Source organism: Carex rostrata, chromosome 27, assembly GCF_964058835.1.
Source record: "Carex rostrata chromosome 27, lpCarRost1.2, whole genome shotgun sequence".
In the NCBI taxonomy this organism is placed as follows: Eukaryota; Viridiplantae; Streptophyta; class Magnoliopsida; order Poales; family Cyperaceae; genus Carex; species Carex rostrata.
The window spans coordinates 1,810,835-1,829,514 of NC_135944.1; the positions used below are offsets into that span (position 1 = coordinate 1,810,835).

Sequence of the window (18,680 nt, forward strand, 5' to 3'; positions counted from 1 at the left end):
AAGAATAATAACATAAATAAGTACATATGAATACTTCCTGTCTTAACTATTAGTAAAACATATCATTATAGTAACATCAAAATTTGACCAAGTAGATATGAATACTTCATGTCTTAAAAATTATTATAACATATGCATCACAGTAACAACAAAATTTGATCAAGTAGATATGAATACTTGTTGTCTTAACTATTGTTACTTACTGTTTCATATTTTAATAGTTTGAATATTGTCAATTTAAAAATTCATACTTCAGTAGTTAGATATGAATACTTCATATGATAGATATCACACATAAGTAATAATACTAAGTTTTTTAGATATCATTATGTATGAAAAAATAATAACATAAACAAGTAAAAGTCACATGAAGTAGACATGAATACTTTATATCTTAACTATTGTTACTTATCGTTTCATATATTTACAGTTTGAATATTGTCAATTTAAAAATTCATACTTCAATAGTTAGAAATGAATACTTCATATGATAGATATCACACATAAGTATTAATACTAAATTTTTTAGATATCAATAATTCAGATAAAGTATGTATGAAAAAAATAATAATATAAAGTAAAAGCCACATGAAGTAGATATGAATACTCAGCATTTAAAGCAGAATACTTGACATATTAGTAATAAATACTTAACAATGTATGCATACTTGCACACCGAGGTATGAATACTTGAACGACGAAGAATCCAAAAGTACTTCATCATGGATCTCATTTGAAAGAGAAAATTACGTAGAAGATGTTCGTAGTTTTATATTCGCAAAATTCCTCACATATTGTTAGAAATATTGACGAGATTAAACGGACAAAAAGAATCCACTTCTAAAAATAAGTAAAAGATGGGTGTGTGATTAGAGAGAAAATAAAGTTGATGTCTAGTTTTTTTTTAATACTTAATGTCATAGGTATGAATACTTAATATATTATATGGTAATACTTGCATGTATAAGTATACATACATGCACGCGCCAGTTGTAATTTTTCACAAATGTAAGTGGTCCCCCAAGTAGTTAGTGGTCCTCATTGTACTTTATACATCAGATAGTTAGGAGGACATTTAGGGGACTGAAGTAGGGGGACTGTTAGTTGATCCCTATAATATTTGTCTCAGAAAATTATCATAGCCATATTTAGGAAGAAATCTACTAACTTACATAATATAGCCGTAAAAATTCTAGATATATTATAAAAAAATTTCATGCTACATATATATATACACTTCAATATTCCAAATTCAACTCGGTACCCACATTCTTTGCAATTTTAGATCCCTTTAGGAAGGTGCTGTACCATTTAGCCGACAATCGAGGCGTTCTCTCTTGTGTCTTGTAATCCACATGATGAAGCCCGAATCTCAAAGTAAAACCGGAACCCCATTCAAAATTGTCAATGAAGGACCAAACAAAATAGCCCCGTACATCAGCTCCTTTTCTACAATAAGAACAAAAAGGTAAGATTGAATATGCATTTGTTGGGATCATTTTTGTAGTAATAATCTATCTTATAAAAAGGGAGGAATTTCATGTATACCCCTCAAAAACTTGGAAATTATGTATTCCCCCTCTAAAATTACCATTCTAAACTTCAAAAACTCACAAAGACCCATTTTATTGTCCAATCTTTAAAAATCACTCAAATATATGAAGTACCATTTTACCCTTCAATTAAGGCTCATTTTACTGTGTGCATCAGAAGTAGAAAATGACCAATTTACCCTCGAAAACCATCCAATTAGAAGACTGACATTTTTATAAAACATGTTCTACATTTTTCTATTTTTTAATGAAGAGTAAAATGGGTATTTAATAAATATAAAAAGAGTATTAATAGGAAAGACATTAATATGGGTAAATTTGTGAGTTTTGAAGTATAGAACGGTAAATATATATAATATTATGAATTTTAGGGGGGATATAATTTCCATGTTTTTAGGGGTATAAATGAAATCCCCCCCTATAAGAAGAAGGGAGTGCCGCTATCATACTTTGCAAAGCGCGGATCTCTCCGTACTATGAATTTGTATTTCTATTTTTACAATTTAAATAGTTAATCTAAACTGCTCAACATGATCTCCATATAAAAGTATACTTTGAGACTAAAATATATATATATTTTTCTTTTTTTACATTTTTTAGATAAGTAGAAAATCACCTAATTTAAAATTCTGGATCATAAAAAACAACGATTTGCTATCTAATTAAAAGAATAGTAAAAAAAATATAAAATTTGATTTCCTAATATATTTTCATATGGAGGTCATATTGAGCGATCTAGATTGACTATTTAAATTTTAAAAATAAAAATATAGATGCATAATACAGACCAGACCAATCCGCACTTTGAAAACTACCATAGCCTGACCCAAAAAAAAGGGAAAAAAAAATGGTGTATAATATTTGTAATTTGCCTTATAGCCGAGTTCAAGTAGGTGAGGTATTCATGTATGAAGTTCACTCTTTCGATATCATTAGCGAAATCTTGGGCTGTCATGCTGCTATTACTTGCTTGTGAGTAACCTGAAATAGTAGTTTCAAAGCTTCAATCACTGCCACTCATTTGAGGTGCATATAATAAAATTAGAGTAGGGTTAAATGCATAAGTATTAGTTTCGGTTCCAATTATATATTCCACATCTTTATCTTTCTTTTATACTTTGAACAACAGATTCAAGCCGCTTAGCATGATCTTCATATTAAAATGTATTTGGAGACCAAGTTTTATATTTTTGGAATTTTTTTTACTATTTTTAGATAGGTAGAAAAACACTGTTTTGGATGGTCCAAAATCATCCGAAAACAATGATTCTGTACCTATTGAAAAAATAGTAAACAAATTAAAAACAAATCTAAAAATGTGTCTCCAAACAAATTTTAATATGAAGATCATTCTGAGCAGTTCGGATTGACTATTGAACGGAAATAAGGATGTGGAGCACAAAACTAACGGTGTATTCCTCATAAAATTATGGTTAAATTAATTCTATCCTTTTTTTTTTTTTGCAATATGAAAATTTACCATTTTCGGTTATGTACATGGGGGTATTGTTGTATCTTTCCTTCATGTGCATGACCACCTTCTCAATACCCCATGGTACCGAAAAAAAATTTGGCTTTCCTGTCTAAAAAATTGTGGAAATTAATTAATGTTCATTTATTGTAAGTTCTAAAATTGGATGAAGGAAATATCTCATACGTACTGGTGTTCCGATGAACTGTCCGTTGCGCTCTCCAGTTGTACTTACAAGAGCATTTCCGTTATAAAGGTCTAATGGGCATGAAGAATATATACAATCTTTTGCATAGGTGGATGTATATTGATTGATGCCAATAAAGTCTAATTTGGCTTTCAACAAGTTTTTCTCTTCTGATGTGAATGTTGGTAAATTTGAGCCTAAGATCTGGCGCATTTCGGAAGGATAATCTCCAAAGAATATTGGATCTAGGAACCTTCACATTTGCAAAATGGGAACAAAATTATCATTTTATTTGCATAAGCTAAATGAAAATATAGCACTATACCTGTCAAGAAAGCTTAATTAGCTTGATATCGAAGTGTATGACTAATGCTGGGGTATTTAGCTACCTCCATATAATTTTAATTTTTGTCATCATGTGTGTATAGAAATTTAATTGAATTTTTTTTAATATCTATGTAATTCAGTCCCACTCATAAAATATCAAATATGTGCATGTAGTCTACTGGTTAGAATTCATTTTATGGCTACATAACCTTGGGTTGAAATTAATTCCAGTGACCACAAATTATGTATTAATTTACACACTGTGTATTTTACGTGTTAGTGCCCTAAATCTAAATTTTTTAGTTCCGTCCCTAGTTATACTACTTAAACCTTATTATATGTGATTTTGCCTCAACAAAGATTACTGTTGGCCTTAACCGCAACCTAATTTAGTCTTGTTCATCGATCCTGAGTAAACTTAATGATGGTACACGGTGGTTTGCTTACAGTTATTAATATTGACAACACCAAATGAATATATACCATCTCAAAAGAAAAAAGTAAAAAACCATGCATACCAGTGTTGATCAAAAGCCAATGCCCGTTTAGCTGCCAAAGTATCGGCTATTGTGTTCCCCAGTGGCTCATACCATTGAGCATCAATTACTATTCCAATGGTGCCACCTTGTTTTGCCTTAATTATAAGAAAAGTATATTAAGATATATAAAGCACCATTAAAAAATGACCATTTAAAGGTAGAAAGTCTAATGCATATATGCATGTTTCGTAAATTTTCAGTACACTAAAATTTATTATTATGTTGTGTTACATTACATGATCTTTTATTTACAAATTAATTAACAATATTTATCATGTATGCTTTAATTCTAAAAAATTCCCTAAACTACACACTTTTCAGTGGTCAACATCCAAATTATTATCAATTAAAATTGACGTGGAAAAAGAGAGAATAGGGTGATTCAGAAAATAGTGAAAATAGAGGGAATAAAGAGGTTAGGTCCGTAGAAATAGAAGATGTTTTAGGTTATAAGGGGAATTGAAGAGAAGAAGATAGATTTGGAATAGGAAAACATATATTACAATTAATAGAGGGTCAATTGACGTGTTGTAAAATTTTTTTAATTTTTTTTATCAATACATTTGTTAGTAGGCATTACCTGATACGATGTTTTGTAGATGTGAACTGCGGTTGCATGAGAAAGAATCATATTGTGAGCCGCAGTGTAGGGCTCCACAGAAGAGTTGCCATAAGTACAGTTCCCAAAAGGAAGTGAACAGCGGCCTGGTGGATATACACCAATCATATAACAAGTTTTACTAATCAGATTTGGCTCATTAAGTGTTGTCCAGTATTTAACTCTATCTCCAAATGCTTTGAAGCACACCTCCGCAAAATACCCAAAATCTTTCCTGCAACAATTCATTAATTACATTTTCATTGACCAAATCAAAGTCTAAAGACATTAACAAATAGATAATGTACCTTATCTCAGTACTAAGCCATGCACCGTATCGATCTTGCAATTCTTGTGGAATTTCAGAATGATATATTGTAACAAATGGTTCAATCCCTTTTGCTAAAATAGCATTAATAACTCTATTGTAGAATGCTATGCCCTCCAGATTCACGTCTCCAAAGCGTCCCTCTACAAAAAAGAGAGATCATAATTATAGCAGACACAAATCCTTAATTAATTTCAAGAGAAAGCATGCATTCAGAACTTACTTGGTAGGATTCTTGACCATGAAATGGAGAACCGGTACGAGTTGACCCCTAGCTGCACCATTAGTTCAATATCTTCCTGTAATTATATTAATTTTGGGATTAAAATAAACAACTTTTATAGCATGCATGATAAGTTAATTTGTACAGATACTGACATACATGACCTGACTGGTAAGATAAGGTACAGTACTTGCATGTTAAGTACACATGGTTGATTAATGTCAAGTCTTCTTAGTGTTGCTTAAACAAATTAATACAAATAAACCAGAAGACAATAATTTTACTTGTGTGAACAAAATAAGTTTAAATTGACTGGATTGTGTACTATCTAGGAGAATCTATTAAGAATTAAGATATAGCTTATATATATGTAATCCTCTGGTTTAAATAATTAATTATCTTCTGATATAATCAATCATTTTTTTCAAGTTTACCATGTACAGGTGATAATGGTCATCAGCAATGTCACCATTACTTCCATCTATAATCTTCCCTGAAACATAACATCAAAATTTTAAATTTATCATTTTGATTAAAAAAAACTGTATTTTCACCAAATATACCAACATGGTAATTGTCGAATATATTATGTGCTCATACTTTGAGTAATTAAGCCCATAATATTACCAGATAGTTTTCTATATCTTATCAATTTTAAGTTAATTTTCTAGTTACGCCAGCATTACACAAATTAAACAGGGTACTGGTATGAATACCTCTTCATCAGATTCATGGAAATTTAGGGCCTGTGTATAAACCATATTCATCAATAACGTGAGTCGTTACTTCAGGTAGATTGGACGATTCTAAACTATTTAAATTTCTATTCATCTGCCTTTTCTTTTCCCTTCATTTCTTTAATTGGAGAAAATATATTCTTTAAAGGTGAGGCCGAGCAGATTGAATGGAGAGAGTTCCAGATTCGGACTGATGAAGGTTCGATTTGAGAATTAATCTCAATAATAGCTTGCGATTATTAATTATTTTTCCTGTTATATATTTGTGTACCTTAATATGTTTGTAATTTATTTTAGCAAATCATTCTGAGGAAGCAACAACTTAGCTCTCAAATAATCTTAAGCAACACTTCAAATTTTGGTTGATACCTGCTGTTACGGGTTCTTACAACTATGGGATGGTGTTGTTTTGTAATAATCCTAGATATAAGGATTGATGTGAGAACTTAGGTGTTTTGTAATAATTCTAGATATGAGATTGATGTAAGAACTTAGGTGAGTTGGTACTAGTTTGGTATCATCTTCACCCCTAATGATTTTCTAATGAAAATCGTCCTTCAGAAAAAGATTTTCTAATGAAAATCGGTGGCGAAGACCACTTTTTTCCAAAAAAAGTATGGGATGGTGTAGGTCTTTGTATTTGTATGAAACTTATCTTGTCTAAGTGAGCTATGCATTTTTTTAAGCTCTAATGCTTGTAATAATGAGCAAATGGTCACACAATTTCGACAAAGCCACAACTTGGCTCTCATATAGCCTTAAGAAATATTCAAATTCGCTTAGCAACAGCTGCTAAGATTTCAAAAAAAAATATTCAAATTTTGGCCAGCCCATGCTGGCACAGGTTCTGACAACATTAATAGTATAGTATGGTATAGGTGTTGTAGGCCAGTCAGCAAGGAGAAGTGGCGTCATCGACTAGGCATTGTGTCAGAATCGCAAAAGAACCTCGATCTTGTCTTATTCAAGATGATCAGTCTGAGTGAAATCGGATTTTCTTAGTGAATTTATAGGGTATGCTTATGTTAGATAAATTAATTGAGCATGAAGACTAATCCCAAAATGCAATATTCTCGAAGAAAGTTTTACTGTATTTTGTTGGTTCTTTCAAAAAGTTTTATCTAAAGTAGCACTTACTGTATTTTGTTGATTCTTTCAAAAAGTTTTATCTTGTCTTAATCACTGGAATTTGTGTTTATGTATCAGGTAGACTTCTGATACTGTGCAATCTATATGATATTAGTGATTTTGGCTCATGATTTCTAGTCGTTTAGTTGTCAAAAGGGGTTTTCATTACCAATAATTTAATGCCCTCTTATTCTATGAAATAAAATTATTGATTAGTTATGAACTCATGAGTTTATCCGAGTTGGCGTAGCCTTACATAACTCTCGGACAGTTTTACCTGGCTCAGCACAAGCTTGACAAAGCCCGCAAATGTAAATTACTTAATGGTCCCTTAAGTTTATGTGATTTGTGGTCCTTTAAAAATACCATAATGTTTAGCTTCGTTGTTTTCATTATTTTGTTTTTTTTAGATTTGTTGGAAAATACCTTGTTAAAATGTGAACACATGATGATAGGAGTAGTTTTGTAGAGGTTAAGTTTTATGTCTTTATATGACCAAAATGATACTGTATATATATTTGAGGATGAGAACTCAACTTTTTGTATGATAGTTTAAAAATCTACTGTATATTCGAGGTAGTGATATTAATATTTTTTATCATTTTTTTTCTTGTGGAGAGGGCCCTGACTTTATCTTTTCCTACTGAGAGATGAAATTGCTTAATTGTGATGCAATAAAAGCTGCCAAATCTGTGTTATATTTAAAGCACCAAAAGGAGCTATAATATGCTGGGGCGGCTGAAGGGTGTGAGACGGGGTGAGGCAAAAATTTAGGATAGGGAGTAATTTTATAATTAGTTTGTTAATCAAGTATATTTTATAAATTTTATAATTAGTTTGGGAATGTGATTCAGGCCCCAATCTGCGGAAGCATCTTTTGGGATGTGAATCAGGCCCCTTGAGGTGTTAATGCAACACTGCATTTTCTTATTGTATACTTTTATTTGCACCCCATTTGGGTTATGATTATTAAGACTTGTTTGAATAATATTAAGATGTGGAAAACAAATATTAAGACTTCCGTGAAGCAATATTAAAAATTGAGTTATTTTAGCGCAAATATTAGTTCTTGAAGCAATATTAAAAATTGAGTTGTTTTAGCGCAAATATTAAGATTTGAGTTGTTTTATCATCCTGGTGGGTAAAAAAAATGACACAGAAAATTCAAAAATACTTAATCATGTACCTCATTTGAAAGAGAAAATCAAGTATAAAATGTTCGTATTTTCAAATTCGCAAAATTCTTTATAGATCGTTAGAAAAAAAAAAGTGGGTGAAATAAATGTTTTTATTTTTGACTAGGAGGCAAATTGGGAGAAAATATAGTTATCAATATTAAGATCAGTTACTAAAACAATATAAAAACTTTTGTAAAACACTGTGAATACTGGAATACTCAGCATTGATTTTCTTTATTTTAATCAAAGTTGTCTAACTGTCAAAGTCTTTGACAATTAGAGTTAGAGAATTGTTGGAGAGGATTGTAGTTGGGGGGACGGTTACGTACCTACAATTAACTACTTCTAAAAGTCAAACTTTGTTGCCATCTCCAGACTCCAGCCCACATGATATCTGTATATATATATATCACATGGCATATATATATTTTCTTTGAGGCGAATTGCCTACTAATAAGTAATAACCACTTAGCATAAATACTTATATTTAGGAAACATTTATAAAAGGACCTCAAATGGATAGAGGACTAGTCCAAAACATATATAATATGTTGTTAATTATATTATATTCTATTGTTGAACTTCCCTGAGATTGAAGGAACAGATCCTGATGGTGAGCACTGAGATAATTTACTAAATTTGTATTTAAAATAAGGGGAAATTTCATGTATACCCCTTAAAAACCTTGAAATTAGGCATTTCGCTTTCTAATGTTTATAATATCATATTTATCCTTCAAAATTTCAGAAACTCACAAATTTACTCAATTAATTGACTTTTCTATTAATATTTATTTTAAATTAATGAATTACCCATTTTTCCCTTATAAAAATAATAAAAGATCATCTCTCTTATGGAGCTGTTCTAAGAAATATTCCTTCGAGTTAGTTCACGGAGCCTATTCGATGATGCCATATCCTTTTCTCCCACCCTCAGGCACTAATGTCTTTGATTGATGCTTGCATCGCTTCCACTGAGTACTCCCGCTCCTCTCCTCTGCTACTCGACACCAACTCCTCGACTGAGGAAGAAAGAGTGGGGTTTTGTCCAACACATCCGCACCAGCATCGAGCTACGCAAAATGTACTCATGGGGAACAGGCAACCACTACTTGTGAAGTTTTTGAAGAGAAGATTAATTATCTATCTAATAATTGTACCTTCTTAATCCCGCTACAACTACACGTTATGGGGCTTTGCGTACGTATGGATTTAATACGTAACATGTCGTGCAGTGTTGTGACTTGGGTCATGTGTTATGTTGTGGCATCATCAAGTCAGATTTTGCATGTCGTGATCAAATTTGAAAAGATGTTCACGGCACGTAAATTGTTACAACATGTTAGTCACGTTGTGACCGAATGTGACTTGTTCAAACATGACCGGTAACGTTTGTTATGTTTGATCACATTTAACTATTTTTTTCATAATATAAGTTAGTTTATTTAAGATTCACCAATAAATTAAGATCTAACGGTTCTAATTACACATGTCTCGAGTGACCAAGTGATGTGTCGTGCCGTGGTAGAATTTATAAAAGATGATCATGTCACACAAATAGTCATGACATGGGACACACGAGTCATGACAGTTGACTGGCACACTTGCTAAGCCGTAAAGGAGTTGAGCCATAACATGACATATTCGGTCACGCCGTGTCTTTTTTACATCCCTTGTTTGCGTGTACCCAACCAACAATTTTTTATGTAAACCACACAAAATGTCAAAAAAGAAAAGTGCAGAGAGAAATGGATGAAGTTCTCAGAAAACTTGCCTTGAATATGAGTGAAAACATCCCAATTGCTGAGACCTTTATTCCCTTCTAAGTATGCTCCTTCAATCTATTAAAAGTTTGAGAATGGAATTAATAAAAAAAAAAACCAAGTCGCCTTTCATTTAAAGAAACCAAACAGGCTATATATCTTGAAATGGGCAAATATCAAATATTGGAATGAAGTTAGATGTAAATATGAATCTCCTTTCTTGCTCAGTGCATATAAGCAGGTGTAAGAGCTATGTATATTTCCATTAATAACGAATAAAAATAACGAAACGTACCTGATAGGAGGAAGTACCAGTTCCAAAGAGAAAGGAAGATTTGAATTGGTTTCTGTGGAGGCAACTGACATTAGAGAGAAAGAATTGCAAACAGAGAACAATAAACAAGCCATTTCTCAAATCCATCTTTCTATGTTTTCTCTCGAGAGCTCTCTCTTCGCTTTTTATAAACCTTGGCACCGACTGCCAGCATGATGTGACTCTTTCATTCTCTTTTTTTTCTGGGGAAAAAAAAAAGACTCTTTCATTCTCTTTCCCAACAGAACAAAAGACATGCCATTTTTTAATGATAAAAAAAGTGATTTTTCCTATGCACCACTTTCGGCTCCTATTTACTTTTCAGAGTTATAATTGGAAGGTCCCATCAAGATAGGGATGCTGGTGGATAATATAGTTGAGACATTTTTATAATTTTTAATTTTTTATCCATCTAAAACTAATCGTATTCATACTCTATCCGTTAAAAATTTACAGCTAATAAATGAATAATAGATCAATTGATAATTTATATATGACCGAAGTATCTATCTCAAAAATATAACAAGAAGACAAATTATCATTCTTATATTAAGCACGTAGATGTCCTAATTCGTTAACGGTTTTGATTGAAAGATAAAATTTTAGATTGAATATCAACCCTCAAATCAAATAGTATGTTTTTTTTTTATTTAATGCATATTTTATTTATTTATTTTTACGTGAAGAAGTATAAATATATTTAGATACGTACACGTCACACGTACTTGCCACATATAGATATCATGATTTTAGTATTTTAGAAAAACCTAAACCACCTTATTTGATTGTCAGATACTCGATGTTTTGATTGATATTTTTTCATTTTTAAAATGTCATTTAAGATACAAATTTTCTTATTTGTAATTGTTGGTTTCGTTGTATGTCAATGTGTCACGCGCTAATATTTACTAGAGGAGGGTTCAAATGTAAAAAGATGGATGAGTGATATACCCAGCTTTTTTATTTACACTTGCACGATGCGGATGAATACTTAATATCTTAGGTATAAATACTTGCATTACGAGATATGAATACTTGTCCAATGGACAACTCGAATGTATGTCATCATAAATCTCATTTGAAAGATAAAATTATGTAGAAGACGTTCGTGGTTTTAAATTTGCAAAATTTCTCACATATCATCAGAAATATTGATTAAATTGAATGGAGAAAAAAAAAACTACCTCTAAAAATGTGTAAAAGATGGATGAGTGATGTGTCCAACTTTTCATTTACACTTGCACGATGCGGATGAATACTTAATATCTTAGGTATAAATACTTGCATTATGAGATATGAATATTTGTGCAATGGACAACTCGAAAGTATGTCATCATAAATCTCATTTGAAAGATAAAATTATGTAGAAGATGTTCGTGGTTTTAAATTTGCAAAATTTCTCACATATCATCAGAAATATTGGTTAGATTGAATGGAGAAAAAAAAACTATCTCTAAAAATGTGTAAAAGATGAATGAGTGATGTGTCCAGCTTTTCATTTACACTTGCACAATGCGGATAAATACTTTCTTGATTATGTATGAATACTTGCATAATGAGATATGAATACTTGTGCGACAAACAACTCAAAAGTATGTCATCATGAATCTCATTTGAAAGAGAAAATTATGTAGAAAACGTTCGTGGTTTTAGATTTGCAAAATTCTTCACAGATTGTTAAAAATATTGGTTTAATGATTGAGGGATGAAATGGAAGATTGTTACGGAGGGATAGCTAGGTGCTCCCATTTTTAAATAGGTACAAAAATATTGTTTTAAGGAGAATTTGGACCATCTGAAAAAGTAATATTGTACCTATGTAAAAAAATAGTGAAAACATTCGAAAAAATTTAAAATTTGGTTTCCAAGGATTTTTTATTATAAAGATCATATTGAGCGGTTCAGATCGACTATTCGAATTTTACAAACAAAGATAAAGGATGTGAACTATATTGGAGGACAAAATCGTGGTACATTTGAACCCTCCTCTATTTACTAATACAGTTATAAATTTGCTAATATTTATTACTTAATTAGTTTGGTTTCAATTGATGAAACTTTCTATAAATATATGGAGGTCAAGTCGTATTAATATGAAGATCAATTGATGAAACTTTCTTATTTATAGATATTGATGAAATGTTTAGCATATTTAGGTATAATTGGTAATTATTAATCTTGCTTTTAATATCGAAAGGACATCCTCTGTTTTAGATAATCATTAAATTAAGCATATCGAGTCTCAAATTAAATGCATGCTTATATTTTTTTAGTGCCATAGATCTGAAATTTCCATCAAAAGGTACGCCAGTCTAACTAACAGAGGATTTGGAATTCATTAGGTGTCAAGTTGTTGTCATGAGACCCACATGGCCACAACTCTTCACTAACCACTACCAATATGGTCATAAGACCCCCGTTGGAATTTTTTATGTATATTTCAATTTCTAAAATCTTTGAAAGTATAGCTTTGTGTTCTATAAAATTGAACAATAAATTTAAAATTATGTAAAAAAAAAATAATGTATCAAAAAAAAAAAAAACCTCAAATCATCAAAGCATCAACAAAATCTCCATGCATTATGAATCCTCTAATATTTACTAGAGGAGAGTTCAAATGCATGATTTTGTGCTCCAATATGCTCCACATATTTTAAATCTGTTTTCAAAGTTTGAACAATTGATTCGAACCGCTCAACATGATCTTTATAATAAAATATGCTTCGAAACCAAATTTTATATTTTTTAGAATTTTTTTTATTATTTTTTTTATAAATACAAAATTATTGTTTTAAAGAGATTTTGGAAAAAGTGATATTTCAATTTCTAAATGTTCATAAGACCCACGTTGGAATTTTTGAAATCCGAGCAAAGGGTTTGACATTGCATTGCCAAATGATTGATGGAGTAAACAGCATTTTTTTTATTTTTTTTCTCCCTCAATCATTGAATGGAATGAAAAGTGAACAGTATCATGTAATCATACGCTTCTAATTTCTAAAACAATGGATTAATTATCTCCCCAACTAGGATTCCTTCAAATAAAAATGATGGTTTAAATTATATTTTCCTCTTATTTAATTATTTGAGCACTAAATTATCTCTGTTGTATGTAATAAGAAATTATACAGTTGGTCAAGTATTTAAGATAAATTAAAATATTTAAGTATTTAAGTATTTTAAGTATATAATTCTTTTATATTTCAGATAAATTAAAGTTAAGTTCTTCCATATAAATTCGAATGTAAGTTTCCACATTTAAGTATTGAAGTAGTTAAGTATGTAATTTTTTATATTTCAGATAAATTAAAGTTAAAGTTCTTCCAGATAAATTCGAATGTAATTTTCCACCCAGAAAATATTATCTTAAATACTTAAGAGGAGAGTTCAAATGTCTCATTTTTTGTGTCTTCATCATGCCTAGGGCTGCTAATGAGTCGAGCCAGCTCGCGAATCAATGAGTTGAGCGGCTCAATATTTCATAACAAATCGGACTCGAAACTAAAAAATGCCCTAACTCGGCTCGGCTCGGCTCGACTCATGTAAACACTTGGCTCAACTCGGCTCGGCTCGTGAGCTTGCGAGCCTACTCAAATTTTAAATTTCAAAGTTTTCAACATGTAATATGAGCCGGCATTTTGAAATTATTTTAAAAAATTGATTTTTTTTTTCAAATTTCTTTAAAAAATAATCAAAGTTTTTCAACATGTAATTTAAAGTTACAAGAATATCTCTATCCCACTTCAATCATTTCTTTAAAATAATTAAATGATCATTTTTTTAACATGTAATATGAGCCGGCTCACGAGCCGACTCGCGAGCTTGCAAGTCGAGCCGAGTTGAGCCAAGTGTTTACATGAGTCGAGCCGAGCCGAGTTAGAGCATTTTTTAGTTTCGAGTCTGATTTGTTATGAAATATTGAGCCGCTCAACTCATTGATTCACGAGCCGGCTCGACTCATTAGCAGCCCTAGGCATGATGGAGGCACAAAAAATGAGGCATTTGAACTCTCCTCTTAAGTATTTAAAATAATATTTTCTGGGTGGAAAATTACATTCGAATTTATCTGGAAGAACTTTAACTTTTAATTTATCTGAAATATAAAAAATTACATACTTAACTACTTCAATACTTAAATGTGGAAACTTACATTCGAATTTATCTGGAAGAACTTAACTTTAATTTATCTAAAATATAAAAAAATTATATACTTAAAATACTTAAATCCTTGACCAACTGTATAATTTCTTATTACATACAACAGAGATAATTTAGTGCTCAAATAATTAAATAAGAGGAAAATATCATTTAAACCATCATTTTTTTTTGAAGGAATCCTAGATGGGGAGATAATTAATCCATTGTTTTAGAAATTAGAAGCGTATGATTACATGATACTGTTGACTTTTCATTCCATTCGATGATTGAGGGAGAAAAAAAATTAAAAAATGCTGTTTACTACATCAATCATTTGGCAATGCAATGTCAAACCCTTTACTCAATTTCTAAATGTTCATCTGAAAAAGTGATATTTTACTTACTACCACTATGGTCATAAGACCCACGTTGGAATTTTATATGTATATTTCAATTTCTAAATGTTTCATGATGTCTTTGTAAAGTCAGCATTCTCATAGAAATGAATAGTGTAAAACACATATAGCTAATTACTCTTTTAACGTACAGGTTACAATCAAGCAAAGTAAGATACTGGTACAGATGATCAGTTACACCAAGGAATGTTGCATGCTGTTAAAATTTGTAATCCTTAATATTACCATATATACCTTTATTTGTTTGTTGTGTCTTTCAAAAGCATGCCAATGTATAGCTTGTGCTCTACAAAATTGAACAATAAATTTGAAAGTATGTAAAAAAAAAGAAGAAAAGATGATAATGTATCAAAATGCTTCAAAGTCTCAAATCTTACTGCACTAGTTGCTGCCAACAACAAAGCATCAACAAAGTCTCAATTGATTGTCAATTATCCATTGATAAACAATCATGCAATTATTTCTAGTGCAGTAAGATTTGAGAATCAATGGATTAATATAGAAATAATTGCATGACTATAAAAAAAAAATACAACAGACGGAGAAGGCCTATTTCTGGTGCAGTAAGATTTTGGGCCTATTCCAGCCCATTGAGAAGGCCCATTTCCCCTTTTTCACTCATCCACAATTCCATTCAACTCCTATCCCATTCATAAACTATTCCTTTTTTTTTTTCACAAATGTTGTGATGACCTTAGACTATCTATGGTCAAATACCAAGTCAGCCTTTGCAGAGAAATATCCCTGTGATATTATAAAAAAAATTAAAATAAAAAATATTGAAAGGATATAGCCGGGATATGGCTATTAAAATTGAAATATTTATATATATCACAATCAGCTAGATGTCTTGCAAATTCAAAGGATGTGTGTGGTGTGCAAGTTTAGAAAATAGCCTTAATTAGCTCTACAAAGCATGCTATGGTTGATTGTGATTCATCAAGATAATGACATTTTTTTAAGTCTGAATAATTATATTTGAGAGATTAAAATTATGCATTTTATATATACTAGAATGGGATAATGTTAAATACTAGTAATAATTCAATCATGGTTTATGTGAGCCATCATATTTTTATGACATTAATAAATAAATTAAATGATTGGCATATATAGGATATAAATTTGTAAAAATAGAATGAATAATTGGCATATAAGTATTTATACTTATGAGTTCGATTGTTTTTGTTAGAGAAAGATTGACGCGGGGATAATTGAGAAATTGGAAAATGGATGGTCACAACAAGTTACGCATCAAATTATTAATATCTTAATTTTGAAGTGTTAATATCTTATCTTTCAAATATTTTTATCTACAATGGTTGATGTGCGTATTTATATTTATGAAGGTTGACGTGGGAATGAGTGCGGACCATAGTACATCATTATTCTAAGTACAGGTACTGTAGCGCAAGTACAGTGTGAGTACTGTAACGCGGGTACTAAAATAATTATTCTAATAATTTACCTACACACTTATGTGTGCCCCTATTATGTTAAGCGATTAGAATAAAATATGAAGTACGATTCAGACACAAATATAATAGGACATTTTAAACTTCGCATCTTTTAAATTTTGTGTATACGTGATCATTTAATTTTACGCTGTTTTTCAAAATTCCTAAACTTAATTTATTCAACTGGACCATTTATTGAATGACACGCCACTAGCAGAACTAAAAACCATATATATTGACACGTGCAAAACTTGACATGATAGTGGCCTTGTCCCATTTTTTTAATCCTGAAGCAAGGCGAGTAAACTTTACACTTAAATTATCAAACAAAAAAATAAAATAGAAAAAATAAAATAAAATAATGGTTAAATAAGCTAAATTACTTATTCAGTCCGATTAACTTCCCTTCATATAAGATATAGAAATTTATTTTCTAATATTGTATTCCTTCAGTTAAATTAATTTCATTCGTAACCTCAACTGTTAAATTAAATGTAAAATTAAAAAAATAGATGTAGTAGTTTAATCCTTTTTAAAATTTAAGTATCAATCAAATATAATAACCTAATCAATTAGATACCAAATTTACCCCTTACTGATTTCTTAGGCTCTATATAAGAACTCCAGATCAATATTGCACGAAATGAAGATAGCGAAACCCCATAGCAGCTTAGATACAATATAAGCCTAAAAATCAAACATGAAGATCACCATAGAAAGTTCTAAGCTTGTGAAGCCAGCCTACAATAATGGCAATGCACCTAGCACAAACCATCATTTCCGTTTGAGCGTTTTTGACAAGATTACCTATAACATACACGTTGCTTGCATCTATGCCTTCAATCCTCCAACCCTAATTTCTAACATTGCTATTGAGGAAGGGCTCTCTAAGGTCCTTTCCGAATATCGTGAATTCGCCGGAAGGCTTGGTGAGGATCCAGATAACGGCCATTCGGTCATTTTCCTTAATGACCAGGGTGTTCGTTTTATCGAGGCCACGGTCGACTCTAAACTCGAAAATGTGCTTCCCTCTAAACCAACCAAAGAAATCGAGAGAATGTATCCGAGCCTCTATGGTGTTGAGGAGGTGGCACAAGTGCAGCTCACACGTTTCACGTGCGGGTCCCTGGTTCTTGCTTTCACACATCACCACTTTGTTGCAGATGGACATTCCAAAAGTAATTTTCTGGTTGCATGGGGTCTTGCAACTAGAGGTATTGCCATCCATCCGATCCCTTTGCGAACACGCGACATCTTATTCAAACCCCGTGAACCACCTGTCATACAATATGATCATCACAAAACCAAGTATATGAAGAACAAATATACAATAAAAACTAATGGTAACAAATCAAATGGAGAAGAAGAAGAAGAAATAGTAATCCACAAGGTTCATTTCACCATCAATTTCATCAACAAGCTCCGAGCTAAGGCCTCAGCTGGAGTCCCAAAACCCTATAGTAGATTCGCGACAACATTAGGTCATCTTTGGAGGGTCATCACCAAAGCACGGGGCCTTGACGGTGATGAGACAACCCAAATACGCATCTCGGTGAATGGTCGGATGCGAATGGATCCAAAGGTACCAAACGAGTATTTTGGCAACCTTGTTTTATGGGCTTTCCCTCGTTCAAAGGTGAGAGAACTCATTAATCGACCACTCTGTTATGCAGTCAAACTGATACATGATGCCGTGGCAAAGGTAAATGATAGTTACTTTAAATCGTTCATAGATTTCACGAACTCTGACATTGTCAGCAATGAGGGATTGGTTAGCACTGCTGTTATGAACAAGAGAATCTTGAGTCCAGATTTAGAGGTTGAAAGTTGGTTAACATTTCCATTGTATGATTTGGATTTCGGAAACTGTAGTCCCTGCAATTTAATGCCTCAATACTTTGATACTGAAGGATTGTTGTACCTTTTGCCTTCTTACTTGAGAGATGGAAGCATAGACGTAATCGTGCCGTTATTGGATCACAACCATGATATTTTTAAAAATAACTGCTATTCCCTTGATTAGTTACGGGGCGGGACCCAATTGCCAATCAGAAATTAATGAATCAGGATTTAGAGGATGATACAACAAGCGATTCAAAAGAAGCAAACAGAAATCTGTTTGGCATGGTGATTTTAATTTTTATTAGGTTGCTTAAAATAAATAAACTTGTCATGCAAGCAATCATAATTGTTTGACAATATGTATCTTTCAATTTATAGCATGTATTTTTTTTTTTTTTAGAATTATTTCTAATATATAATATTTTCATCATTTTTATGCAAATAATGATCATACTTGTTTGGCAAGAGTTATTTTTAAATTCCT

At 31.4% G+C, this 18,680-nt stretch overlaps 2 protein-coding genes across 2 annotated transcripts; one reads left to right on the forward strand and one right to left on the reverse strand.

Annotated features, from left to right (window-relative positions):
- Positions 1-1,237: 1,237 nt before the first annotated feature.
- Positions 1,238-10,476, reverse strand: LOC144544889 (putative inactive beta-glucosidase 14). The gene is made up of 12 exons (XM_078293426.1): positions 10,327-10,476; positions 10,050-10,109; positions 7,147-7,156; positions 5,661-5,719; positions 5,227-5,302; positions 4,984-5,146; positions 4,658-4,910; positions 4,057-4,172; positions 3,215-3,464; positions 3,034-3,136; positions 2,426-2,534; positions 1,238-1,449 (listed from the first exon to the last, which is right to left on the reverse strand). Exons 1-12 carry the CDS (start codon positions 10,450-10,452, stop codon positions 1,239-1,241), a joined length of 1,536 nt encoding a protein of 511 aa, XP_078149552.1. The 5' UTR covers positions 10,453-10,476; the 3' UTR covers position 1,238.
- Positions 10,477-17,054: 6,578 nt separating this feature from the next.
- On the forward strand, positions 17,055-18,377 carry LOC144544817 (putrescine hydroxycinnamoyltransferase 3-like). Its single transcript, XM_078293365.1, has one exon. The coding sequence runs from the start codon at positions 17,055-17,057 to the stop codon at positions 18,375-18,377; it is 1,323 nt and encodes a 440-aa protein (XP_078149491.1).
- Positions 18,378-18,680: the final 303 nt, after the last annotated feature.